The 25,722-nt window shown below is 50.9% G+C and overlaps 2 protein-coding genes across 9 annotated transcripts in view; one reads left to right on the top strand and one right to left on the bottom strand.

Moving 5' to 3' along the window:
* Positions 1-19,636, top strand: FHIP2B (FHF complex subunit HOOK interacting protein 2B). 3 transcript variants are annotated; one of them, XM_045008075.1, is made up of 17 exons: positions 1-172; positions 1,009-1,087; positions 3,134-3,303; positions 6,254-6,358; positions 6,895-7,017; positions 8,023-8,256; positions 8,440-8,636; positions 9,319-9,427; positions 10,603-10,679; positions 12,080-12,275; positions 13,076-13,245; positions 13,328-13,465; positions 14,517-14,607; positions 15,018-15,161; positions 15,958-16,098; positions 16,355-16,455; positions 16,799-19,636. In XM_045008075.1, the coding sequence occupies exons 1-17, from the start codon at positions 128-130 to the stop codon at positions 16,902-16,904; spliced, it is 2,226 nt and encodes a 741-aa protein (XP_044864010.1). In that variant the 5' UTR covers positions 1-127; the 3' UTR covers positions 16,905-19,636. The 3 variants fall into 3 exon arrangements, with proteins under 3 accessions (XP_044864010.1, XP_044864008.1, XP_044864009.1); XM_045008073.1 differs by having other exon boundaries at positions 2-172; positions 1,012-1,087; XM_045008074.1 differs by lacking the exons at positions 1-172; positions 1,009-1,087; positions 3,134-3,303 and adding an exon at positions 4,928-5,546.
* The window catches only part of NUDT18 (nudix hydrolase 18), a 15,417-nt gene continuing 9,192 nt past the window's right edge, over positions 19,498-25,722 (bottom strand). For 4 of the 6 annotated variants that reach the window (XM_045008088.1, XM_045008087.1, XM_045008086.1 and 1 more), the window contains 3 exons: positions 24,619-24,832; positions 23,218-23,830; positions 21,239-22,641 (listed from right to left, as the gene is read on the bottom strand). In XM_045008088.1, the coding sequence (XP_044864023.1) occupies positions 23,223-23,830; positions 24,619-24,820 (810 nt within the window). In that variant the 5' untranslated portion in view covers positions 24,821-24,832 and the 3' untranslated portion in view covers positions 21,239-22,641; positions 23,218-23,222. Of the gene's footprint in view, positions 19,891-19,943; positions 20,643-21,238; positions 22,642-23,217; positions 23,831-24,618; positions 24,833-25,722 lie in introns of those variants that run through there. The other 2 variants (XR_006577530.1, XR_006577529.1) reach the window with 2 other exon arrangements.

The raw sequence follows: 25,722 nt of genomic DNA on the forward strand, positions 1-25,722 counted from the left end.
GCGCCGGGAGCCCGCCCCGCGCTCCCGCACAGGCCGCCGGGTGGAGCCCGGGCTTCCGTCTGCTCGGGCCGGGTCCCCCCGTCGGTGGCCGGGATCCCCCGGCGGGCCGGGCCGGGCCGGCGCCGCCATGTTCAGCCGCCTCGGCGCCTTCCTGCAACAGGCGGTGGAGACGGTGAGGGCCCGGCCGGGGGCGGCTCCGCCAGGGAGCGGGGTGCTCGGGGGTGGGGCCTGGGGGGTCGGCGGGAGAGCAGGGCCCGGGGAGGGGCTGCGGGGGGCGTCTCCCGGGTTAGGGTTGGGGGGCTCCCAGGGGGCGCCCAGGATTGACCTCCAGGTGTCGTTGTGGTCAGAGGCTGGGGGCTCCCACGGGGCTGGCGGGGGGGGGTGCCTCCAGAGTTCAGGGTTGGGGGGTGCCCAGGATTGACCCCCCCAGCTTTTGTTGGGGTCAGGGGATGGGGGGAGCCTAGAGAATTGGGGTTGGGGGGCAACAACTGGGGCCAGGGTACTGGGGTGGGCAACCAGAATGGAGCCCCCGGGCAACCCAGGGAACTGGGGGGTCTTCCAAGAACCCAGATGTAGGATCTGGGTTGGGCCCCCAAGGGTGTCATTGGGTGTCAGGAGATGAGGCCCACGGGGGACTAGAGCTGGGGGGCAGGGGCATCCTACAGGGTACCCAGGATGGGCCCCAGGGTGCTATTGGGTTCAGGAGATTGGTGCTCTTGGGAGGGGGAGAATTGAGGGCTTGGGGAGAGGAGGGGGGACAGAGAGGTGTCCCAGGAGATATGGGGTTGGGGTCAGGAGAGGGGCCCCAGGGCACTCTGCTTTGGGGGCGTATCTCCTAACCCCCATGTCTATTGGGACAGGGGTTCCCAGGAAGCAGGATGCTATGGGGATGGGGGGGGTCAGAAGGGGGGAGACCCTCCTGTGAGTAGGGCCTGTGGGTGGATATGAACAGTGCCCTTCCCAAAGGGCTCGCTCTATCTACTAATGCCCGCGCCCTCCTCTCTGCAGCAGGAGCCCAGCATTGACCTGCTGGAGGCATTCACCGAGCACTGGAAAGGGCTCACTCACTACTACCTAGAGACCACAGGTAGGTGGTGGGCGAGGCTGGGAGTCCAGGCTCTTGGGTTCTAGTCCCCCAGCTCTGAGGAGGGTGGGGACTTTGCAAGTTAGAACTTCTGAGTTGTCTTCTCAGCTCTGCCAGTTGATGCGCCGTGAGACTTTGGAGAAATCCTTTAACTGTGCAGGGCCTCAGTTTCCCTCGCTGTAAAAGGGAGACGACGAGACATAGTTGGCCATTTGTTGGGGTTAATTCGTTAACATGTACAAAATGCTTTGAGAGCCTTGGCACAAGAGTAGAGCAAAATGTTAATCCCTCTATTATCCTCTTCCTGTGAGTGATAATGAAAGGCCTGCTGAATAAAAACCCTGCCAGGAGAAATGTTGCCTGAAACCGTTAAAATGTCTACATGCTGCTCTATATTGGCACACAGACATTGTTTCTTTCCACCAGAAGAACCACAGGGGGGTGGTGTCCCCGGACATTTGTAGATATCTGATACTCCGGTCTAGAGCCTTATAATAACCAGTCTCTGTTGCTCAGAGATGCGCTCTCAACATTTTGAGAATGGCTGGCCTGCTCCTGCACTATATGCTATGGCCAACATTTCTTATCCTTGATATTAAATTAGGTCTGATCTACACAGAGTTTTTGTACTAGGTGTTTTTTGTAACTGATTCTATACTGCTGCAGCCTTAAGTCTGCATACGATTATACTGGTATAAAGAGCTTATCCCAGTATAGCTTAGTCCCTACCAGTGTAACTGCATCTACACTAGAGGGAGTTGTATTGCTTTACAGTTAGAGGCACGGTTATACTGGTACAGTTGTGGTGTGTTAAGAAGGCCTTAAGCCCCTAACTTTAAGTATGGATTTATGAGCTTAACCTTAGACTCGCAAGTTTGAGAAACGTTGACCTTTGCTCTTGCCTATCTCAGTGTTGTTGTTCTATTATAACATTTCTGCTTAGTGTCACTATAGCTAATGGTCCATCAAGGGTTCTATTATAGGGATAATAATTTTTAAACCAGTGTCCTAGTTGCTTGGGGTGCTGCAGAGATAAATATCAAAATGAAAATTACAGCTTGGAAGCCAAAGGGGAGAGGTTGGAAGGATATATGTTTTAAAATTACCTAGGATGAAATTAATTGGTTGTTTTGCGGGGGGGTGGGGGGGTGTTTATACCTATTAACGTTCCCCCGAATCTCAAACTTAGTTTAAAAAAGATCTCTGATTGAGAGGCATGATGATTTTTTTTTAATTTTGTTTTTGTTAACTTCCTCTGGATTCTACCTGTCCCCAAAAACACCCACTTGTTTTTCTGTTGCAGGGAGGGGAAGGTTTTAAATTCACCATTTTGGAGTCTTTCACTGTGTCTTAGAATGTAGAGAAAATCTTTCTAAAAGATCACTCCTGTGTGACATGGAACAGTGTCCTGATGCCTGCAGTAGGAATTATGAATAAAGGATTGGTTTTGCCTGATTTTTTTTCTCAGGGTTTGTTTCATTTGGGTCTTGGTTAGTGTAAGGCCTGTGAGTGTGCTGCCCAGGCTCTCATGACCTGTGGCCCTAATCCCACAAACTGATCTGCTTGGGCATATCTCTGCGCTAACGTGAAGCTCCGTTGACTTCACACTGACACAGTACCAAACCCGTTCCCCAGCACAGAGGTGCTGGTTTCCAGCTGAGACATAAAACTGAAGTCCTGGCCACTTGTGACAATCCCATGATGTTTTTACAAGTGTAAGGGTGTTGGCTCCAGGGTCTTGACTAAATTGCTTTGTGGGTAATTACATTCTGACTACTTCCCTTACAGCTTCTGTTGGATATGCTTGCTATTTACTTCCTGTCCCAAACTATTATAGCATTGCTGTGTTGTTGTAACCGTGTCAGTCCCAGGATATGCTGTGCACTATTAAAAGAGCTGCCATGTTCCATCTCAGAGTTATGGGGTCGTGGGGGTGGATATGAAGAAGCTTTGGTATAAATTTGAATCAAATGGAGCTAAAGCCTTAATGCCTGTTTTACCCAGCATGTAGCGTGTTTTGCTTGGGATTTATATATTCCTTCTCTTTAGATGAAAACACCCCAGTTAAGGAGACCGATATCCCCTGGCGCCTGAAACAGATGCTGGACATTCTGGTGTATGAGGAGAAGCAGCATCCAGCAGGGGAGACAGGGCCTTGTTTGGAATACCTGCTGCAGCACAAAATCTTGGAGACCCTTAGCACTCTGGGGAAAGCAGAGGTGTGTACACCGTGTTACTCACCAAGTCGGCCATGCACAAGCCCAAGACCGGGGATGGGCAAACTATGGCCCACGGGAGCGTCCTGTCCGGCCCCCGAGCTCCTGACCTGGGAGGCTAGCCCCTGGCCCCTCCTCTGTTGTTCCCCCTCCCCTGCAGCCTCAGCTCTCCCCGCCACTGGAGCAATGCTCTGGGCAGTGAGCTCCTGGGGCAGCGCAGCTGCAGAGCGGGCCCGGCCTAACCCGATGCTTTGTGCTGCGTGGTGGTGGTGGCAGCAGCGTGGCCCGGCTGTAGCGCCACCAGCCACCGGTGCTCCAGGCAGTGCGGTAAGGGGGGAGGGAGCAGGAGAGGTGGATAGAAGGCAGAGGAGTTCGGGGTGGTGGGCGGGGGTGTGGATGGTGGTCAGGGGGAAATGGGGTTGAATGGGGGCAAGGGTCCCGAGAGGGCAGTCAGAAATGAGAGGAGGGATTGGATGGGGTGGCAGGGGGCAGTCGGGGGCAAGGAGAAGGGGTGGTTGGATGGGGCAGGGGTCCCGAGAGGGCTGGTTAGGGGAGGGCAGAAATGAGAGGAGGGATTGGATGGGGTGGCGGGGGCAGTCAGGGGACAGGGAGTGGAGGTATGTGGATGGGGCAGGGGTCCCAGAGGAGCCATCAGGGAACGGGGGGTTGGATGGGGCAGGAGTCCGGGGGGGGGGCAGATAGGAGGTGGGGGCCAGGCCACGACCCCCTCCCCTAACCAGCCCTCCATACAATTTACAAAACCCGATACAGCCCTCGGGCCAAAAAGTTTGCCCACCCCTGCCCAAAACAAACACCATTCATTGCCCTAGTGGTGGAACTGTTGATTTCAGTGACTATAAAGTCTGACTTGTTCACAGCAAAGAAGTATAATTTTAAGGAACGGAGACCAGGGTAAAATTTTTCAAATCATATCCATGATTTAGGAGTCTGAAGTCCCAGTTTCAGAAGCCACTTAGGCTAGACTAGGACTTGGAAGGTGTAAGCAGCCTATTAGGCCCATGGCCTTGTCTACACTACGCAGTTAATCCATGTTAGATAACGCCTTTCAAATTTTAGGCTAGACAGCACCTTAGGAGCCTAAATCCCATTGACTTTCAGCGAGACTAAGGCCAGGTCTACACTAAAAAGTTAGGTTGACCCTGCGACGTCACTCAGGGGTGTGAAAAATCCACACCCTTGAGTTATGTAGTTAACCCCCGGAGTGTACAGCACTAGGTTGATGGAAGAATTTTTCTATTGACCTAGCTACTGCCTCTCAGGGAGGTGGATTAACTACAGGGATGGGAGAACCCCTCTTATTGCTGTAGTCAGGGTCCACACTGAAGTGCTACTGTGGTTCAGCTGCAGTGATTCTAGTGAACATCTAACCTAAGGCTTGGTCTACATCTAAAACTTAAGTCAACCTTGCTACATCGCTCAGCGGTGTGAAAAATTCACACCCCAGGTAAGATGTAGGTAAGACACCACTAGGTTGAAGAATTTTTCTGATCTAGGCCTCTTGAGGGGTTGGATTTACTACTGTGCTTCTATCACTGTAGCAGGTGTTTACACTACAGCGCAACAGTGGCATAGCTGCAGAACTGTGGCACTTGGTCGTGTAGACATACCCATAGGCTCCTAAGCACCTGAATCACTTGGAAATGGGACTTGGATTCCTAAACCACTTAGGCACTTTTGAACCTTTTCCCCATATGCTACAACCTTTGCTGATGTGAGCAGTGTTTACTCAGGTGAGTAGTCTCATTGACTCCATGATTGAGGCTTGCAGGATCAATCCTTTGATTTGTAGGAAAGAAGTGTTTTTAAAAGGACTCTATCAGAGTAAATATCAAAAGCTAAAAATTATAACCATACTAGCCTGTGTTACTAATAATCCCTTGGCTTATTGTGCTATAAATAGTCTTTTTCCCCCTAACACAAAAACAAGGAAACAGTAACTGGAAATATAAGTCTTTATTGTGTGTTTATAAAAATCAGTTGCATTCAGTACCGTCTACCCCTTTATCTCTGCTATGATTCATCCTTGCTTGTTTTTTCCATTTCATCAAGTTATAGGACTTATGAATAACAAACCTTTTGAAAATGGAAAAATAATCTAATTGATTTTTTTTCACCACAGGGCAGCTGAGAAGCTTAATTTATTAAAAGTGAAGTTCATTAAGCAATATAAATACTTACTGAGAGAATTAATTAATGTTTTTGAAGCACTGTGAGAGCCTTAAAAGGTACATTAGAAGGGCAAAACATTATTTATTTCTGTTGTTAGGGTATTTTTATGCATTGTGTGGAGCTGGGATAGTGATATAAGTCTGGTCAATTTCACTGCTGTTTCTAGTCAGTTGTTCAATGCGCAAATGGTTGTTTTACCAGTGCTGCAGGGAAATATTTACTTCCTAAATCAAACCAGTTTTCGCTTACATTTGGGTTGTGGAAATGTGTATTCACGCTGCATTTGGGAAAAGCTATTTGTAAACTAAACCTCGGTGTTTGTCTTAACATTATCCCAGAGCATTCCCTTTAATGTTCTCACAGTTCAGCTGGGCTCCAGTTTATATCTCTCACGCTTTCTTGATGGTTGCGTGAAGCAGGGACAGTGTAGCCTTACCAGATTATCTGATGATAGAAAGGAGATAAAATCAATAATAAACTGAATCGTGTTTTTCAAGAGCTTCAAAACCCTCTGTTCTTGGAATTTCCCAGTCCATGTAAACTTGAAAACCCTTATGGTGTTTTAGCCTTCTGCACTAGCTGCAGTATATAGGGTGCGTATGGATAGATGTTTGCAGCTCTTACCTCTGCCATGTTACATACATTCACTATCTATCTGTGGCATAATGATTGGCTCAGACACTTCGTATCATGTTTCCTGTGGCACTGAAGGGGAATATTACTTAACTGCCCATTTACTTCGCTCTCTCTCCTTTGCTCTCAGTATCCTCCAGGCATGAGGCAGCAGGTGTTCCTCTTCTTCAGCAGAGTCCTGGGACAGGTGCAGCATCCACTATTGCACTATCTGAATGTGCACAGACCTGTTCAGGTGAGCGCTGCTTCTGCTTTCTCTTTGGCTTGTCAAAGCCGCTTTCTGAACTGTCTTACTGCAGGCAATGTAAAGTGCGCTCCTTGCAGCGCTCGTCGTACCTTTCCTCACTTAGTGCTCTGATGGCCTAAGTTTCTGATGAGCAGTGATGTTAACATAGACCCCATGGGGGGCCCCGTTCCCCAGTGCTATGCACCTGGTGCTATGTTACACCAGTGCAGAGTGGGTATAAAATATGACTGTTCTGATACCCAATTGATAGTGGTGTAAATCACTATGCAGGGTTCAGGGCAATGCCGAATACTTTGCTTTAATGTTACTTTGCCTCAATGGGGGCTATTGCCTGCTCTTTTGTTCATCGGTGGCTGTACGACTGATACGGGTACATATTCCTGGGGAGTGTGTCCAGCAGCTTCTAGTGAGGAGGGAAGAATGCCCGTCCCCGATGCCAGCAAACCCCTTTCAGCACTGTATAAGCTCAGTCCTACCCCCTCTTTTATCACTGTGAAGGCTGACCGCCCTGTGTCCTTCCACAGAAGCTCCTTCAGTTCGGCAGCAATGCGCTAGGCTCTGCGACTGAGAAGGAAGAGGTACAGTTTGCTGCTGTTCTGTGTGCAAAGATCAAGCAAGATCCTGCTCTGCTCACGTACATCCTGGAGGTAAGGAGCCCCCATTGGCGCCTGCATGTCATCCCTTCCTTATAGCAAGGTATTGGCCACTGCTGGAGGCAGGCTTCAGGGATCAATGGGCTGATCTGCTAGGGTATGATTGCACGGTGATCTGAATAACAGGCAATTTCCACAGCGTAGCAAGCTGTCGAATCTCACCTCCATATATCACAGACATTGCCTCAGTGCTGCATGCTCAGGGATGACGCTGAGCTCCTCTGCACCTGAAATCTTGCTGGCTTCTTTAAAATTAGGCAAAGTGTCTAATCTGGTGCTGGTGATTACCTGGATCGTTCCCATCTGACAGCTGTTTTGGGGGGCCCTGGGTGAAGCAAATTTGGTCAATCTCAGTCCAGTTCTCAGTGAGCTGGTGTTTGTGCCATGAAAATAGCCAGTGGTTGGCACTAATTGGCCCCTGGACTGGTAGTCTTAACAAAGAGACCATGGGTCATGGATGCTCAGCACCCCTTTCCCCGTGGGGGAGTAATGCATCTCTCCCAGATGGCTTGATGGGACGTGTGAAGCTTGCTTTGTCACTGCTGTACCTATTCTGTGACTAGAAGGTCACATAGTCATTGATCAGGCAGTTTAGAGTGGAGGACTAGGATCTGGGATTCCTGGGCTCTCTTCTTAGCGCCACCCTGGATTTGCTGTGTGACCTTAAACATAGTTCTTCACCTCTCTGTACTCCCCCATCTGTGAAATGGGGATAATATCTACTTCCCTACAGCACATCGGGGAGTTGTGAGGATTAATGTTTGCAAAGGGTTATGAGATCCTCCGTTGAAATATGCTATGTTGTTTTATCTGCTTAGCTGAGCATTTCTAGGTGTTTTTTGCAGTATATACATATCTAGGTATGTTCAGGTACATATTGCACCTATCTAGCTTTCTACGTATTCGCTGTCTGTACCTGGGATCAGTCCCATTTGTGTCAATGCTGGAAGCGCTATTGCTGTGACGCTAACTGCTCTCTCTCCTGTCTCTATTCTCAAGGGAAAGAATCTTCTAACTGCGAGCCCACAGGGAGATGCTGGCAGCAGCCAGAGAGAGAGCTTGGCTACCAACGGAGCCCTGACTGCATCTCCTGAGCAGGACAGAGAGCGTTCCATGGGTGACGCCCCCTGTGCTAGCCTGGCTGGAAAACCAAAGAATTCTGTCTCCAGCTCCTCCCCTCTGAGAAAGGAAAACAATCTGATCACTTCCTTAATCAACTTGTGCAAGAGCCAGGTACTGACATGGGGTGGGGAAAAGCAGAAGGGTGCCAGGCAGCGAGTAGGGAATGATCTTGCCTATCAGTGGGATGGAGCAGGTTAGCGTCAACCTTGGTGTTCCATTCACCCTTGAGCTGGGGAGGGGAATAAACAGGCTTGGTGCTGTGGTAACGTGTCTCTCTCTCTCTCTCTCTGGCAGAAGAGCAGGGTTGCACTAAAAGCTCAGGAAAACCTGCTGCTTCTCATAAGTGTCGCTCAGCAGGCAGCTGCCACGTACCTGGTACAGAACAGCGCCCTTTGCTGTCTGGTGACTGATCACCTGTGTGACCTGTACAATGCCGTCCCTACTTCAGCCGATCCTGCAGATATCCTCTCCCTAGAGAGAGTCAGCTGGAGGTAGGAAGTTGATGGGTCAGTAGGAAGATAATGAGAGCCTGGGGTAAATCCATTCCCAGCCTCACTGCAAGGGAACGACCCTGCCAGCTTTCACTCTTGGGCTGCTCCCTGGAAGTATTGGGCCCAGAGAAGACTAGTGAGATCTGTTCTGCAGGGGCTGCACCCCAGCTCCCATGGACCTTGGCAGGATTGAGCACCTCGCAGGTGTGGGTACATAGTGAGGCTTGCTAGGCTGTGGTATCCTCTCCAAGGGGGACTATGGGATGGCTCAAGCTGGTACTGGGTAAGTCCCTGGAGAATAGCGACAGTGTGGTGTCTGCCCTGGCTCAGGGGGTACAGCCTAGCAGAGATCCTCAACCTCTTCCCTACAGGGGACCCCCTTCCCACTTAGCAATATGGGAAGAGCAGGGTGGTCACCACTACCACTCCTGGTGGGTCATGACCCCAGATGAGAACTGCTGGCCTTGTTGCTCTCTCGGGTCTTTTCCATCTCTGGTGTTCTATGCCGTATGGGCCGAGAACGTTGAGAGAACTAGCAGCTTCCTTTGCTCCTGTCACTCCAGAGAGGAGACTCCTCTCCTTCTCTTCCCCCCCCCCCCCCACCCCAATGTACCATAGCCCTTGGATGATGCTTTGGAGTTGATTCCTACAGTGTCCTTCACCCGCTTTGATCTCTTTGCAGGTTGCAGAATAACTCTGCCGATGAGGCCTCCTTCCCAGGAAAGGGGAGCCTGGATGCTTTCTTTAGCTGGTTAGATTACTGTGATCACCTCGTGAGAGAGTCCCACCCGGTAAGAAACAAGTGACTCCTCCCCACTGTTTGTTGTCTTAGATGAGCATTCCTATCTCCTCTGCCTCAGAGGGTGCAAGTCTCTAGAGCAAGACAAATATACATTTAAACATGTGAGGAGCCTGATATTTAAGGAATCATGTTGTCTTAGCCCAACCCTAGATGCTGTTTCGGGCACAGCCAAAGAGCCACTGATTTACGAGAGTGAATTGGAAACTGGCTGAGTTACTCATCCCACCTACAGCTAAACATCTTGTGCCTTTTACCTGATGAGCTGCTGGCAGTGGAGTTAGACTGCTGCAGCGTAAGCCAGCCTCGCTCATATCTCTGCTAGAACTCAGGCCAGGTCACCTGTTTTCCTCCTGCATTTAGTAGACAACCTCATTAGGCCACTACTAATGGACTTACAAGCCACGGATGTGATGGTAGGTGGGCCATTGGGAACCAAACTGTGTCTTGTCTTATGGGTAAAATTCTCCTTGGAGAAGGCAACCTATGGTGCCTTTTTTGAGATCCACCAACTCCAGTGGCTCCTGGACTTTTACATCCTGGCTTTTGTGGCTTGGATTTTGGGTTTGCCATGTGTCTTGAAGTGTGTTAGGACAGCCTCAATTTCATCAGGCCTGTCTGTGAGTCCAGCTTGCCAGACAGCTGAAGATCTCTGTGGAACTGCATCAGAGTATGATGAAATTGTAATCTTTGTGTGATATTGTGGAAGATCACCATGATGCATCGCCACACACAGCTGCAAAATGACAACATGCACTTGCTAAGGTCACAACAGGATTATTTTGTTCCTACGGGGATGTGTTAAAGGGTGGGAGCCATCCTGGATGACCCCAGTCTAGTGGTTTGTGTTGAACCCATTTAAGAAGACTCCAGCATGTTCTGGCTCCATCTTCTAGCTACCAGGAAATGCTTTCCTTTAATAGGAGTGCTTGGGTCACTTGGCTCCAGAGTCTGTGTGTGCAAGAACCACATAGCATGTGTCAGCCCTGGCCAAGGAACAGTGATGTCACAGTCACTCCCCATATATGTCAGTGACCCTACCACACCGAGAGAAACTTTAAGGAGCAGCAGAGTCTCTGCTCTTGTCATGCAGGAAGGAACTAGGGGAGTCATAGGAATATCAGGCAGCTGGTAGCTTGTTACTTACTCTCTATTTGCGACCATCAGGTAGTTGCAGATGCCGTAACGGAGACCATTGGTGAAAATCTCTTCCAGGGAATTCTGCAGCCACAGCTCTTGCAGATGTGAGTACACGTGTCACACAGGCTGAGGGGCCAACCAGCTGTTCACCAGCTTCCTGTGTAAACTGGGGTGCGGGAGCTGACCTGGTCTGGCACCCACACCAGGCATGAGAGGGAGGGAAGTGGGTTAGTCTTGTGGTGAAAGTAAGGATTTGGGAGTCAGGACCTCAGTTCTGTTTCTGGCTATGGCAGCAGCTGGCGTTAAATGAGTCGCTGCTTTGGTGCCTCAGTTTCCCCATCTGTAGAATGGAGCTAATGCTGCATTCAGGCTGGTGAAGCTCAAATAATTCCCATTGGAAAAGTGCTTTGCGATCCTGGGATGGCAGGCGTGGTAGATAAGAGGGGTGCATAGCACTCCCGCAAGGAGGCAGCTCCCCGGCCACATGCGTCCCTTCCAAACTTTTGTGGAAGTTAGTCTGTCTTAAAATCCTCTTCCTACACTTCAGTGTAAAAGTGAAACCCCTGCTGGCAGAATGGAACATTCCACCAGAAGGATTCTAACCCGGTCTGCCAAGCTGGGGAATTTGAGTCTGGGAAGCAGAGAAAGTTCAATAGAGGGAAAGGCGGGAACATCTGAGCCATCCTGGAGATGAGGCAGGGGTGTAAAATAAAATGGATTAAGGGAAGAATCAGATCTCCTGTCGCAGGGAGTGGTTTTGGCAGTTTTCTAATGCCTTTAGCTGTCATTCAAAGCGATGGGCTTTATTTTATCCACCCTAAGATAGGGTAGTGCTGAGGCCAGTGGTCAGTTCTAAGCCTTCTGCAGCTCATAGAGCCAGTGCCGCTGCTCAGGGTCCCTCCAAAGGCAGGACCAGAGCTGGCCCCTGACAAGATGGAGTTTCACACTTGGCTCTGCATTTCCAGGCCTTCACTATTATTTTGGACTCTCTTGTCCCTGCATAGTAAACTTCCAAACTCATTACACCTGAACTGCCCAGTCTAGCCTCTGGCTTTGGTATTGCCTTGACCCTTTTCATGCGCCCTCCATCCGCTGCAGTGGCCCATACGCATCTCTAGAGAGACTTTCTCTTCGTGAGCTGGAATAGGCTTTCCAGATACCACTCTGCATTATTTTCACATTGCTCTTAGTGTCCCAGAGGTAGTGACATCTTAGGGTCAGAGCAAAAAATGAGGAGCGCGGGTGGAGTCCTGGGTTCTGTTCCCGGCTCTGTCATTTCCTGTCTCCGTGCCTTGGTTTTCCCATCCATCAAAGGGGACGGTGCTACTGGCCCACCACAGGGGCTGGGTGGGTGGGTACAGAGCTTTATTTGTAAAGTCCCTAGAGGTCCTTGGGTGGAGATGTTTCCTTTAGAGCACATAGCTCACTGTGCTGCATGTGCCCTCTGAACAGCTGCACGGAGATGAGCAACAGTAATTACTTTCCCTCTGCCATTATTTGGCAGGTCTGAACTTGGCATCCTCACCTCTACGGCAATGCTGACGGCCATGGTGAGGCAGATCAGCGCTCCTGCCCTGCTCCGGGAACTGGTGACATTCCTGCTGGGCACAGAGAGGCAGCCAGAAGCTATCACTAACTCTCCACAGCAGCATCTCCTGCGCTCTCAGCTGATAGAGCACTGCAACCACCTGTCTGATGAGGTGAGGCTGTGTCTGCATGCAGAGCTGCCACCTGCAGCCTCCCATGGTTCTGCCTCCCTCCTCTTCCCTCTCTGGTGGGACCCCAGACTCAGCTTTTACTAGCTAACCTCCATCTTGGAATTTCAAAGGGAGAAGCTGCTCTTCCTTTTGGACCATTTTCCAGACCTAAGGCCCTGCTCCCTTGAGATCACTAGTGGCGCTCTGGCACCCTGGTAGGAGTTGAGGGGTCCTGCCGTAGTTCCAGGCCAGGTCATTGTATTCAGTCTCGTTAAATTCCCCAGGCAGTTTGTCAGATACAGGATTTTTCAGTCTCGGCCCTCAGCAGTCAGGCAGTGTTGCTGTGTGGTGGCTCCATCTCAGTGCCGGATGAAGTGATCCCTGTAGAATTTGTAAAGTGCTTTGGGATATTAATAACTGATGCAGTATCGCTCATCTAGAAGGATCCCAAACCACTTCAAACACTCTGGATTTACAGCACCACTGGGGGTTCAGTCCCCCTGCACATTGCATGCTGTACAACAGTAGAATGCTGGGGCAAACCCCTGCTCCTGTCAGCCATGCTATGAAATCTTTAATGTCCTCACCAAGCAGACAGGATCCCTTGTTTTTAAGGTCTCCTCTGCAAGACCCTCCCCCAGCTAACTGCTTGGGAACTCCATGTATCAACCCTGGAAGGGATTATGGTCTGAGATGGCCCTGTGGGGAGTGCTGGGCTTCCTAGCTGCGTTTTAGTGGTGAATGCTTTTCAGGGGAGTTTTAAAGACTTGTCCCACAAATGACCCACGATTCTGCCCCTGTAGATCAGCCTTGCTACCCTGAGGCTATTTGAGGAGCTGCTCCGGAAACCCCATGAGCACATTGTATACAGCCTAGTGCTGAGAAACCTGGAGGAGCGGAGCTACATCCTGCGCAGCCAGCCGGGGCAGGAGGAGCGGAGCACCCATGAGCAGGAGCATTACGAGGACACACTGTAAGTGGACAGAAATGGGAAGCGCAGAACCTGGTGGGCACAAGCTGGGGCTGCAATGTAATGCCTGTTCCTGGCCTTGCAGGGAGCTGGAGGAAGATCCCTATTTCACTGATGAATTTCCAGATACAGGCTTCCGGACATGTAAAAAGCCAATGCCATCTTCCCCCCGGGGGCCTGCCAGGCCTAGTGAGAAGACAGATGTGAATGAGATTGTTCTCAGGTAGGGCTTTCACTTGGGCTGTGGAGGCTAAGAATCACGAATGATAGACCATGCACCCAATGTCCAGCACGTCTTTGCCTCCCCTCTGCAGGCTAGCTCACGGCTTTGATCCAGCCAGAAGGGTGGGGTGGCTTTGGGGAACCCAGTGCAATTCCAGAGCAGCCCTGGCAGCGCAGGCTGTGAGAACTGGGTGAATTCCCCACTCTGGGAACCCCTGCTCCAGCAAGGGCTCTGTGGACTGGTAGGCTCCCTGCTCCAGGCAACATGACTGGGCTGTGGGGATCTGGTAGGAACCCTGCCACACAGCAGCTAAGTGAAAATGCGAGCCTCTGAATGTCAATTTCATAGTTCATTTCAGGAACACCCTATTTTGCTGTGTAGAATGAAAGCAAGTTCAAAAATACCGGAACTTCTGGCAAACCAACTCCCTGAGTTTGAGTCAGCTTGCATCCTGCCCTACCCAGAAGCCTTCCATAACAGGCTAGAGCTCTGTCTCCTAGGCCCTTTCCCATATTGGTAGCCATGCCAGGGGCCCATCTAAGCCTCCAGCTCACAAAAATTGGGCTATTACTTTGAACTGCAAAGGAAGACCCCACACTTGCTCATTGTTGGGCATCCCATCTCCAGACAGTGTTTTTCTGGTACATTGTTACCAGGAGCCCACCCCTCCAGCTTTCACTAGCCTAAAGCTAATGGGCATTGGCTATCCAGCCCCACTAGTAAGCTTGGAACATCTTACCTAGCCTGCGCAGTTCACCATAGCTTCACAACCAGCAGTAACCCAGGGAATGACAGAAGGGTAATCTTATGGTAGGTTTCATGGGGTAAGGTGGTGCCTGCAGTAAGGGTCAGGAAGGAACTTTCCAGCCATGGCACAGGCTAAGTGCCGAATTGGGGAGACCACATTAGGAGCTGGGATATCAGTGCCAATAGGCCAGGTACATTCTGCATCTGCTGCACTCACTCCTGTCTCTCTTCTCTCCCCCTGGCAACATCAGCATAGGGGGAGATTTGCATAGAGTACCAGCTCCTGTTGGCTTCTCTCTTTCAGCTTCCTGGGCCTGGTTCCTGATGAGGCAAAGACCTCCTCCTCTCTGGAGGAGGCAGGATATGATACCTATGTGCATGATGCCTTAAGGCTGGTAGGTCATGGATGGGGTCCCCATACCCCTTGAATTCTCTGCTGCCCCCACTCCCTTCTCACAGCTCCCTTCCCATCAGGACTATTCTACCTGACACACACAACTCACTCCACCCCTGTCTGTGCCAGACCTGGCTGAGATTGGACATACCCACTGCTCAGACAAGGTGGCCAGTAGGGTTTCAAAGTCTTTCTTTTTCCCCCCTCAGCCTGGGGCTTCCCTGTCCCATTCCAAGTGGAGATATAAAACGCCTTTGATCTTTAACAGTACCAGCTGTATTGCCAATTGTTTTGCCAGTGCACCTGTCTGCCTCCCACACCCAGCAGTTTGGGCTGCTGGCCATGTTCACCCTAGTTTTAGGGTTGAGAGCACTTTGTCCTCCTTCATCGCCCTCACGCTTCTTCTGTCAGTTTCAGGAATGCTCTGCTAACATATCCTCATGGAATTGGCCCCAGGAACCAAAACCTCTGGAGCCCTGTGACCCACAAGCAGCATTTTATGAGGGCCACTTCCTGAAGGTGCTGTTTGACCGTATGACACGGATCCTGGATCAGGTAGGGTGAAAACTGCAGCCTTGTTTTGGGGATCGGGGAGCTGGAGGCGGGGCTTTGTCTTTGGGGTAACCAATGAGCACCTAGCCATTTTGTAGGATACAAAGGTATTGGCTAGTGACCACAACACAGGACTGCGATCCTTGATCCTCCCAGATCCCCATTCCACCCCAAGGCTTCAGCCAAGTCGGTGGGGAATGCAACTATTGAATTGAAACTGAGCCTCAACAGGGAAATACATTGTGTCCAGCTTTGTAGATCTGTCTGGCTGTAACAGCTTCATTACTGTGACTTCTGTAACCTTGCAGGTGGCCTACAAAAGCAGATAGCTGCCAACAGGAACACAAGTCACCATCAAATTAGACTGTAAGCTCTTGGGAGTAGGCCCTGATCCTGATTAGGGTTTGTGGGTGCTCCTGTAATACCAGAGATCCACCTCACTGGAAGGTAGTTTCGGGCCTTTCAGGTTCTCATTTTCCTATTTTTAAATGAATGAGAGGGACATGAACCAAAGGCAAAGTCCAAGCCAGGCTGCTCCTACTGCAAGGGTTCTCAAACTGGGGGTCACAAGGTAATTACTGGGGGGGGTTATGAGCTGGCAGTCTGCACCCCAAACCTTGCTTCGCCTCCAGCATTTATAATAGTGTTAAATATATATAAAAAGTGGCTTTAATTTATAAGGGGGGGTCACACACATAGCAAGCCTATGTGGAAGGGGTCACCAATACAAAAGTTTGAGAACTACTGCCTCTGGGAAGGCACTTCAAGGAAGCGATCTCATATTTTGTCTGTTTTGCAGCCCTATGGACTGAACCTACAAATGACATCAGTGTTGTCCCACCTAGCCCTCTTCCCGCACCCGCATCTCCACGAATACCTCCTGGACCCCTACCTGAACCTGGCTCCTGGCTGCAGGACACTCTTCTCTGTACTCATCAGGGTAACTTCTCCCTATGCCAAGTCCTTGGTGGGGCATAGAGGTTCATGTTGATGTTAGTGTGCAACTTCGGGGGAGGGAGATCAGAAAACAGCAAAAAAGCCTTGCACAAAGCTGCCAGCACCTCTAGGCTGAGCGGGTCCAGAGTAGAGTCCTGGACTGAGGGCAAGGCTGTATGTAGGAAGTGCTCTGAAACCCAAAGCTGGGGGGAGGGGGCACCTCTCCACCTGCAGGGAGCTAATTCTCACCTCCTCCCTAGGTGATTGGAGATCTGATGCAGAGAATCCAGCGGGTGTCTCAGTTCCCAGCCAAGCTGCTGCTGGTCCGGAGACAGTTAATGGGGCTGGTCCCTGAAGAACAGTAAGTGCTTGTACTTGTCTTGGGCTACATCAACTGGTGCCCTGCAGCATGTGTAACACGGGGAACACAGTATCTGTCTCAGCAGACATTAACCGCCAGGGAAACTTCCCTCATCTCAGCACAGGGCCCCACTCCAGTGTGCTTGATATATCGGGGTGGCAGGGAATTAAGTACAAGCAGCCTCTGGTAACAAGCCTGCCCTGTGCTTGTGCTCCATGCTGTGCTAAACTTTCTGGGATAGACATGAGATGGGGTGGTGGAACATTCTGCTCTCCAGGCAAGGGAGCCAGCTTCTCCCCCCTGTGCAGAGCACTCCTCAGCATTTGCTTTGGTTCCCTTGCAGGATCGATCACATGACCCTCTTCCAGGGAGTAGTGGTGCTGGAGGAGTTTTGTAAGGAACTGGCAGCCATCGCCTTTGTGAAGTTCACCCCAGAGGGCCCTGCATGAGCCCAGCCTCCGGCTCTCCTCAACTGCTTCTTGGAGAGAAGATCTGAGTGCAGTGCCAGCACGCACTGCTGGAATGGGGAGATTAGTGCTCTGTGGCTCGGGGGAAGGCAGCACCACTCCTCACTCAGCCATCCACCTTAGCTGAGACCTTCCTGTATCACTGGCCTCCAGAGAATGTCTGGCTCTGATACCCACCTGCCTGATAGCCAGACTCCCCCCCCCATCAACCAGCCCCTCTCCACAGAGCAGCAGGGAACCAGAACTCTGCAGCATCACAACAGAGGGCAACTCCTCCAGGCAGTCTCAACATCTTACTCAGGTTTGTTGCTTCCCTTTCTGGGGGAAGGGGACTCTGCTTCCTACCTTACAGAACTAATGGTTTGCTCAGTGTTCAACTCCCAAAGCTGGCCGGGAAAGCACTAGCTGCCACAGCCCCCAACGTTCAGAAAGCAAGACTAGATGCATTGAGAGCCCTCCACCATTTCTATCTGCTGCCTCTTAGGATCAGAGTGGGTAGGAGCATTTGCAGAAAATCATCACCCACAATCCATTCTGCAAGATTTTTATAGCTCCTCTTCCAAGTGCCTATGGCTGGGGGAGGGAAAGGAATGGATACACGAGCAGGGCAGTGTCTAAAGCCCTGTGGAATAGAGATCTGCATTGCACTCTTGCTACATAGGGCCCGTGGGAGTGCACTGTTCTGGTGTCCTGGCAGTGAGCCCAGAATAGACGTCTAGGTAACTGTAGGTGAAGGTAGGATACAGCACATTGCAAAAGTGGGTGCTAAATCAAAATCAGCCTCCTCTGTGTAACGAACACAGGGACAGACAAGGGAGCCAGCCCCAGTTGGGTGGCCATAAGACACTCTTCTGGCCTTTAATCAAAGTGCAGCATCTCCAGCTGGTGCTTTGCTGCACCTGGCCCAGCAGGGTCTATTAAAAACACCCTGAATATAAAATATTAATCTAGAAGCCTGCAGTCAGACTCCAGCCATGGCACTTATGATGCCTTACTGGGTGGGCAGCCAGCCTCACTCCTAGTGCTTCACTGCCCCAAACCTTCCCTCTTCCCCTGCAATCCAAAAGGGAAGGAGTAGGGATGGTGGGTGGCCTTGAGGTAAGTCATGTTCCCCTCTCTCCCCTCCCCCGCCCCCAAGCTTTAAGAGAGGCATAAAGAAGTGACTGGACCTACCTCCCAGACAGATCCTGAGGCTTACTCCATTGGTTTTGACGTGTTTGGGGTTCCTGAGCAAAGCAGGGCAGGCATGAGTGATGTGGCTGTGTGACAGACGAGTCCCACTGGGCCCCATGCGCTGCTGTCAGGGGGCTTTCTGTTAAACAAGCTTTCATTTAGTCCAACGCTCTTGCTCGCTAGCGATGGGGGCCCTGGGGCAAGGAGGAACAGAAGGTACACGGAGTCCTTTACTGGAGGAAGGGTTCATTCTGACTTTGAACTGGCTCCAGTTGCTTTCCATATGGTACGAATAGAGCCACCGTGGCTCTGCCAGGCAGCAGAGACATGTAAGGTTGCTCCTTGTCCTCAGCAAACCTTTAGAGGCAGCGCTGCGTTCCATCACGCTCGCAGTGCCTCGGCTCTGGCTGATCAGAAAATGGGACAGCAGCCCTCAGGCAGGTGCAGCTCTACCCTGTCTTCCTGGAGGTGGGAAGGCGTTTTGCTTTAGTTTAGCTAGACAGAGTGAAGCAAAGCCTTGCAGAGCACCCTCCCAAGCAACCTGCCCCATTGTGAAAGGAAACTCAGAGCTACCTCGAGAGAGCAGGATGCTTCCCTCACATATCCTGGAGAACAGCCCCTTGAGAAGCCAGAAGGGCTGGAGACCAGCATCAGCTGAGTTCTCACTCTTCCGCATTGTTTCCCTATAATGGGCCAGATTCTTACCTGATGTCCGGCTTCATAGTATCATTGAATTTAGTGACCTACACCAGCTGAGGATCTCACCCACTGCTTTCTTGGGTAGCAAGGATGAATTTGTAAAGTGCTCTGGGAATGAAGTTAGCAATAGTCTTTATACCAGCAATACTACCCCATTCAACAGGGCTGTGTGTCTATTGATAGATATTCACACACCCTGCAGAATGCCAGCATCTCACTCTCTTCCCAATGTGCACTTTAGAATGTAACAAACACTTCATCACAATGCAGCGAAAGGTCTCTAGTAACAAGAGTAGATACAAATTACTGTATTTGGGTAGTGCCTAGCACAATGGGGCCCCAATCTTGGTTGATCTGTAGGCGCTACCATAACACCACCATCAGGGCAGCTTGTAAGCCTGACAAATCTCAGCACAACTGGGTTCTTGACATTGGTATTAAGTGCAGGGTGGATGCTTAGGGGCACCATTGGCTTGGTAATGCACTATTTAATGTTACATTAAGTGATTCTTTATAGCATATTTAGCTATACTGCATTATCTACAGAGGGGCTTTTGTTCTTGTGTTGCCTCTTATCAACCATGCACAAAGGTGTGTACACCTGGTTGCTTGGTAAATCTGGGTGTTGGTGTTGTGTTTATGGCAACTGCATGTGGTAAGTGGGTACAATGAACTAGCAAATGTTACAGCACCACCTCTTTTCAGAACTATGCACTTTTAAATGTATGGCGTGTAACTAAACCAGCTGTAAAATTTGTGCAGTTTAAGTCTGTACATATGTACCAGGTACAAGTAACTTAACTCTTCCTGTGGCAATAAAGTGATGTCTTGATAAATTGGAATCAGTTGGCTCCTTTTCCCTTTACGAACCTCTCCTAGTGCAATTACAGTATGTTTTTTCAGCTGCACCATATTTTTTTATGGAGCTAGCATCTCAATTAGAGGGAGCTGGCTTTTTTCGCAGCTCTGCCACTGACTTGACAAGTCACTGCCTCTGTCCTCAGTTTCCCTCTCTGTAAAACGGTGCTAGTACTTACCCACCCTTGGAAGTGTATTATGGTCCTTACATTAAAATGCTTCTGGGCCTGTAGCAGAGCTGAAATACAAACACATGTAAGCATGGGGCAGAGGTACTCTTAAGGGATACTGCCATTACACACTTTGTTGTTGCTGACCGAACCCCAAAGCAGCCTCCCCACTTTGGGCGAGACTAACACTAAACCTGTCCAGCCTTAGTTCCAAACAACTGCTCTGAAAAAAGGAAGGGGAGAATGTGAATCCCTGGTGCAAGGTGGAAGGTTAGGGTGCAGAATCAGGTATGTGAGCCACCGCAGGAGACTGATGCAGTACCAATAACACACGCAGACCCTGTACCGTTTCCTGAGTATAGGTGGGGCTTTGCCTGATTTTAATAAGAGGTACATGTATTACAAAGAGCACAGCAGATGCACATCCCACCCCCTACAAGCTACACACAGTTTCCAACCTGGAAGGACCTACTGCTAAGAATTGCAGAGTGGACCAGTGACTTGGGGTGCCCACACCCCTTAAAGAAGAACCCTGACCTTCAGGAAGGGCCAAGCAGCTGCCCTCTGAAAAAATCAGGCCCCTCTAATGTGGCTCAGACTGGCCATCCACACATCACTGGGTGCCTCGGCCTGCACACTTTACATGTCAGCCCATTTCCCTCTCAACTTTGGAATGGAGTCCAATTGGAGCTGCAGCTGGAACACAGCAACTGAGATTTTTGGAAACAGGGGACCTAACTCCATGTTCAGACACCTACCTATGTGGCCTGGTTTTCAAGGGTGCAGATTGAGCCAGCAGCTCCCAGCCACGGTGATTTCCCTTTGAAAAGCAGTCTCCTTTCTCTCCTGCCATCCTACCCAATTATCCATTCCAGAGTCCTCTGACGCGCATTTGCCGTGCCTAGCATTCTCACAACACGATAACACGTTGTTTAGCTTGCAGGCTTAATATAAGTTTTGGCATCAGGCACAAAACTCTGGGTCAGTGAAACCACTTGCTCAGAAATTTCACAGTAAACAACACTGCAAGGGAGTCAAGAACAGCACTGGAGGAGGAGGAGAAATGCATGAGTCTGCCCAGCAATGACCCTCAGGACTCTAGCCTGTGCTCTGGAGAGCTGGGTGAAATCTTTCAACCAGGACTTTAGAGGGGGGGGGGGGGGAAGGGGGAGGAAATGCAGATTCAGTGAATGTGTGTTGATTTCACCAAATTGCTTCAGTTGAAAAAAAACTTTCAAATTTTGGGGGATTTTAAAACATTTTGATTTGAAACAGCTTTTCATTTTGAAATTTCCATTAAATTTTTACAATTTAACAATTAAAACAAAGGCTCAAAAATAAAAATTTTCATCCGACCCCACATTGGTTTCATTTTCAATTTGTCAAAGATTTCATTTTTGGTTCAACCTGAAACAATTTGTCAGCCTCTATTCTGGAGCCTGCTCTGGAAAAGGAGGAAGCATCCCTGCTGCAATGGCAGAGAAAGCACATGGATCACAGGCACTGACTGGGGCATGATCAGTCAGTATGTCTCCCTCCCCTGTGGAATTGCCAAGGCAGCTGAAAGGCCCTGTGCTTTCTGTGGCTGAATGGGAGTTTGGGGTGAGAAAGCTAACCACTTCTATGTTGCTAGGCAGAGTGCGGTTCTCAGTGTCGCAGCAGGGCTCAGGCAGGAGGTGGAACCAGGACTATGGCTTTCAAGGCATGTTTTGGAGACCAGCAGAACCTGCTGTCCCCTGCGGCATGAGGGCTCCTCTAGAGCTTTACAAAGACATGTACTCTACGTTTCTGAGCAAAACCTCAAGCTGACCATAGAGCTGCTGGAACATTTGCTCCTGCATAGGGCTGCTCCCACTGCCAATAGCTTGTTTCACGTGACAGTCCAACCCCCTTTCAGGCCAGCAGCAGAGGGAGGCCTCTGGTTCCCTTTAAAAAAATGAGAGCAGCTTGCCCAGCTGTGAAGCTAAAAGCTCTACAGAGTCCAGCAAACTTCAGGCTCCATCCAGGTCAGAGCAGATCCACACCCAGGACCAAGAGGTGGAACTCCTGAGTTGTATTCCCAGCTCTGCCACTGACCAGCTGTGAGAGTTTAAGCAAGTCACTTCCTTCTTTGTGCCTTAGCATTCCCATGTTTTGGTTGGGGGAACTATCAGCCTTACTGGGGTATGAGGCTTGGCTGTACGGAAAGTACTTTGCATGGGAGGGCACCGTGTTCTTAGCCCCATCCCCAGAGCAGGGAGCAAAAGAAACAGGAATGCGCTGCTGCCTTCCAACCGAGCCCAGCGGGCCTGACTGACTCATTCTCCACATCACATTTGCCACGTCTAATAAACTTTGCATTATGCTTCCAAACAGAGCCCTGCTTTAATCCCAGCAAGGAACAACATTCAACACTACAGAGAAACGGCCCTTTTTATTTCCAGGCTCCAGCTGTAAACAAGCTGCCTTGGCCAGCTCTCTGCATCCCGCATCGGGGACATGCGGTACCATGGAAGGGAAGAGCCCCGGACGCTGGAACTTCAGCTTTAGGAGCTGCAGTCTGCCCAAAGGTCACTTCAGGTCAAGTCCTGAAAAGTCACCCCCCCATGGTGGTGCTGCGTGCCCCCCTCAGCTTGATGTAGTGAGGGGGTTCCACTCACCCTTCCATAACCGTGCAAGGGAAATAGGTCTGCGGGTGGCAGCGGCTGGGTAGGACGTGCCCTGCGGGGAAGCCATGCATCATCCTCAGGATGGCTGCGTGGGGACAGCCAATGGACGTAACAGGGTGGAGCGTGTCCCATGCCTAGGGAGAGGTCGCTGAATCCAAGCTTCAATGGGACCTTGTGGGAGAAGAGCGAGAGGGCAATATTTAAGCATCAGCACACCTGGCACCGTGACACCTTCTCCATCCATGGTAACGGTGTAGCCCAACAGGCTTTAGCAAGGGCTCACCTGGAATTATTATAGGGCAGGGGTTCTCAAACAGGGGGTTGGGACCCCTCAGGGGGTCAGGAGGTTATTACATGGGGGGTCGCGAGCTGTCAGCCTCCACCTTAAACCCCACTTTGCCTCCACCATTTATAATGGTGTTAAATATATAAACAAGTGTTTTTAATTTATAAGGGGGAGGTTGCGCTCAGAGGCTTGCTATGTGAAAGGGGTCACCAGTACAAAAGTCTGAGAACCATTGTTATAGGGTTTGCTACTGACAACCATCATCCTAGTAAGTCAGTGAAAGAGGCCACCAATCAGGTCCCAGTAAATGAACCCAGGACTGGGAGCAGGACTCCTGGGTTCTACTCTAAGCTTTGCCATAATTTGCTTTGTGGACTTAGGCCAGCCAGTCTCAGTTTCCCCATCAGCGAAGGGGGGGACCAGATATGCCTTAGGAGTGGGGCTTAGCCAGAACTGCTTACCTGTGTCAGTAGCTGTGAATTGGAACAACAGACGATGAGCTGAGCCGCTGGAGGATTCTGCTTCTCAAGCTGCTCTCTTCAATCTTCCACCACTGGAAGCTCTCACCGTGCAGCTCTGGTGGTGTCTCCTGGGTGCTCTGGCCACCCTGCGTAACCGTCAGCAGCACGTTGAAGCAAACGCCGTCAGATTTCCCTGCATTCTTGCCCAGGTGCTGCAGCCCCAGGACCCCGTGGGCCCGGACAGTCACTTGGGGTAGCAGGCAGCATTCCTTCAGCAGCCTGCACGCTGCCGCCTGGATGCTGTTTTGGATTTTGCAGGGGGAGGTGGTGCGGGCAGACACCGGCAGGTGCGGGGCCCCTACAGCACTCAGCAGCACCCACAAGTCACCGGCACCATTGGTGAACGTAGCCAGGAGCCTCTGGCAGATCAAGGCACAGGGCATCTCCTCCGGCAAGGTCATTGGGTGGGACGGGCTGTCTCGATATCGCACAGCAAGGTCCATAAGGGGCAGGATGTCCCGGGCTCGCAGAGGAAGGGCAGGAGATTCTCTGTCCCACCACCTGGCTTGGAGGGATTCAGCATCTGCATCCTGGGGTGCCTTCAAGGTCCCACCTACGCAGAAAACAGAGTGTGTCTGTGTTGCAGTGGGCTGAGCCCCTTGCCCTCAGAGTGGCCTGGGCAGCAGTGCTTGGGGCACAGAAGGGGTTGGCAGGGATGTTACATTTCTGCAGATAGTGCTAGAGGAAGGGGGAGGGAGGAGTTAAGGAGGCAGCTGGGGGCTCTTTTCCAGGGGAGGAATGAGGATTTGGGGGTATAAAACATCCTTGGTTTTCCCTTCATAATCCCTACAATAGGCAGTAGCACCATGGCCAGAGCTGGGAAACATGGACACCTCCCCCTCTTCAGCTAACACAGCTGGGAGTGCTTGTGAAAGGATGGAGTGGATGCACAGGCTAGGGGCAAGGACCCTGTCATGCACGCTACCACCACAGCTCTGCCAGTGCAGCCACATGAGCTGCAGCTCCCCAAACACAGCACCCTTCTGACCTGCAGCTCCCCCCGCCCAGTTCTAACCCCTCCTGCACCAAAAGCAGTTTGGACTCAGTGGGCAGTTATGGTGCAAGCCCAGCACAAGATGCTGTGTGTGTGCACGCGCATGTGCAGTAGGAAGAGCAGGTCCTCTGGGCACCTTCCCTTTTCTTTCTGCTCAGAACTGGAGCCACCAAGCTGGACAAGCCCCACACAGACACGCCTCCTTTGGCTAGCTCCAGGGGGAAACCCAGGAGGCTTCTCTGCCTTCTGCCCCATGCCCAGGGTTGAGCTTGCTGCTTGCAGTGTCCCCTGCCATCCTCACACATTTTAGTCCCACTGGGCGGGAAGTAGGAGTAAGGGGGAAGCACCAGTTGGCCGAGCGAGGAAGACAAAGCGAATCCAGATGGGGCCTCTCTCTTCTACTGCCAGCAGAGTGAGGGGCTCACACTCCAGCCCTGTCTCCTCCTTCACCTCCCTCTTCATGGCCTCCAGGATGGTCTCATTGGGCTCCATCCTCCCGGCAGGCAGGTACCACGTCCCATAGCACTCATGCTTGGCCTCCTGCATCATCAGCACATCGTTCTGGGAGAGAGGGAAAAAAATCCCAGGTCACACAACATGGAGCCATCCCAATGGGCAGGGACCAGCCCCGTTTGGATCACCTCACTGCATGGGGCCCACAAAAATCAAAGCTACAACAAAACGTAGGACCTCCCGCAAGACTCTTCCCTACAGGCCAATTCTCCAGTCCAGTCTTCAGCGTCCCAAGAGATGTGGGTCCCACCAGTTTCCATGGGAACTTAAGAGGTGTCCGCCCTAAAGTGAGATCAGTTAGGAACCACCGAATTCATCCACCCCGTTCGCTACTGTGTATTTAAAATGGCCCAGGCAATATGACTGCTACCCCTTCCTTTGGAAGGGTACTCCACAGCCAGAGAGATCCCACCATCCAGCTCTTTCTGCTCTTCTGCCTACCCTTTTCTGTGCTCAAAAGGACATTGGCCAACCCAGCCCTTAGGCTTTGGAAAAAGAAGATAAACCCAACCAAAACATTCCTTAGTTGTTTTTTAAAATGACAACGAAAACAGTTTTTAAACACACAGATACTTTCCCCTATAGAACATCGGCCACCAAACTCTTTGGACTAGCTCATAACAACTGGAATGGCTAGAAACAGACTCCAAACCAGGGGCAACATCATCATTCTGTATTGTTTGCATAGCACCAATGGTATGCACTCTGGGTATGGCTACACTGGCGATTTGCAGCACTGGAAAGCCTCCACCAGCGCTGCAATTAGTAAGTGGCCACACCTGCAGGGCACTTCCAGCGCTGCAACTCCCTGGCTGCAGCGCTGGCCGTACACCTCACTCAGCATGGGGAATAAGGATTCCAGCGCTGGTGCTGCAGCACTGGTCATCAAGTGTGGCCACACACCAGCGCTGTGATTGGCCTCCAGGGTATAAGGTGTA

The sequence above is a fragment of the Mauremys mutica genome, chromosome 2 (assembly GCF_020497125.1).
Source record: "Mauremys mutica isolate MM-2020 ecotype Southern chromosome 2, ASM2049712v1, whole genome shotgun sequence".
In the NCBI taxonomy this organism is placed as follows: Eukaryota; Metazoa; Chordata; order Testudines; family Geoemydidae; genus Mauremys; species Mauremys mutica.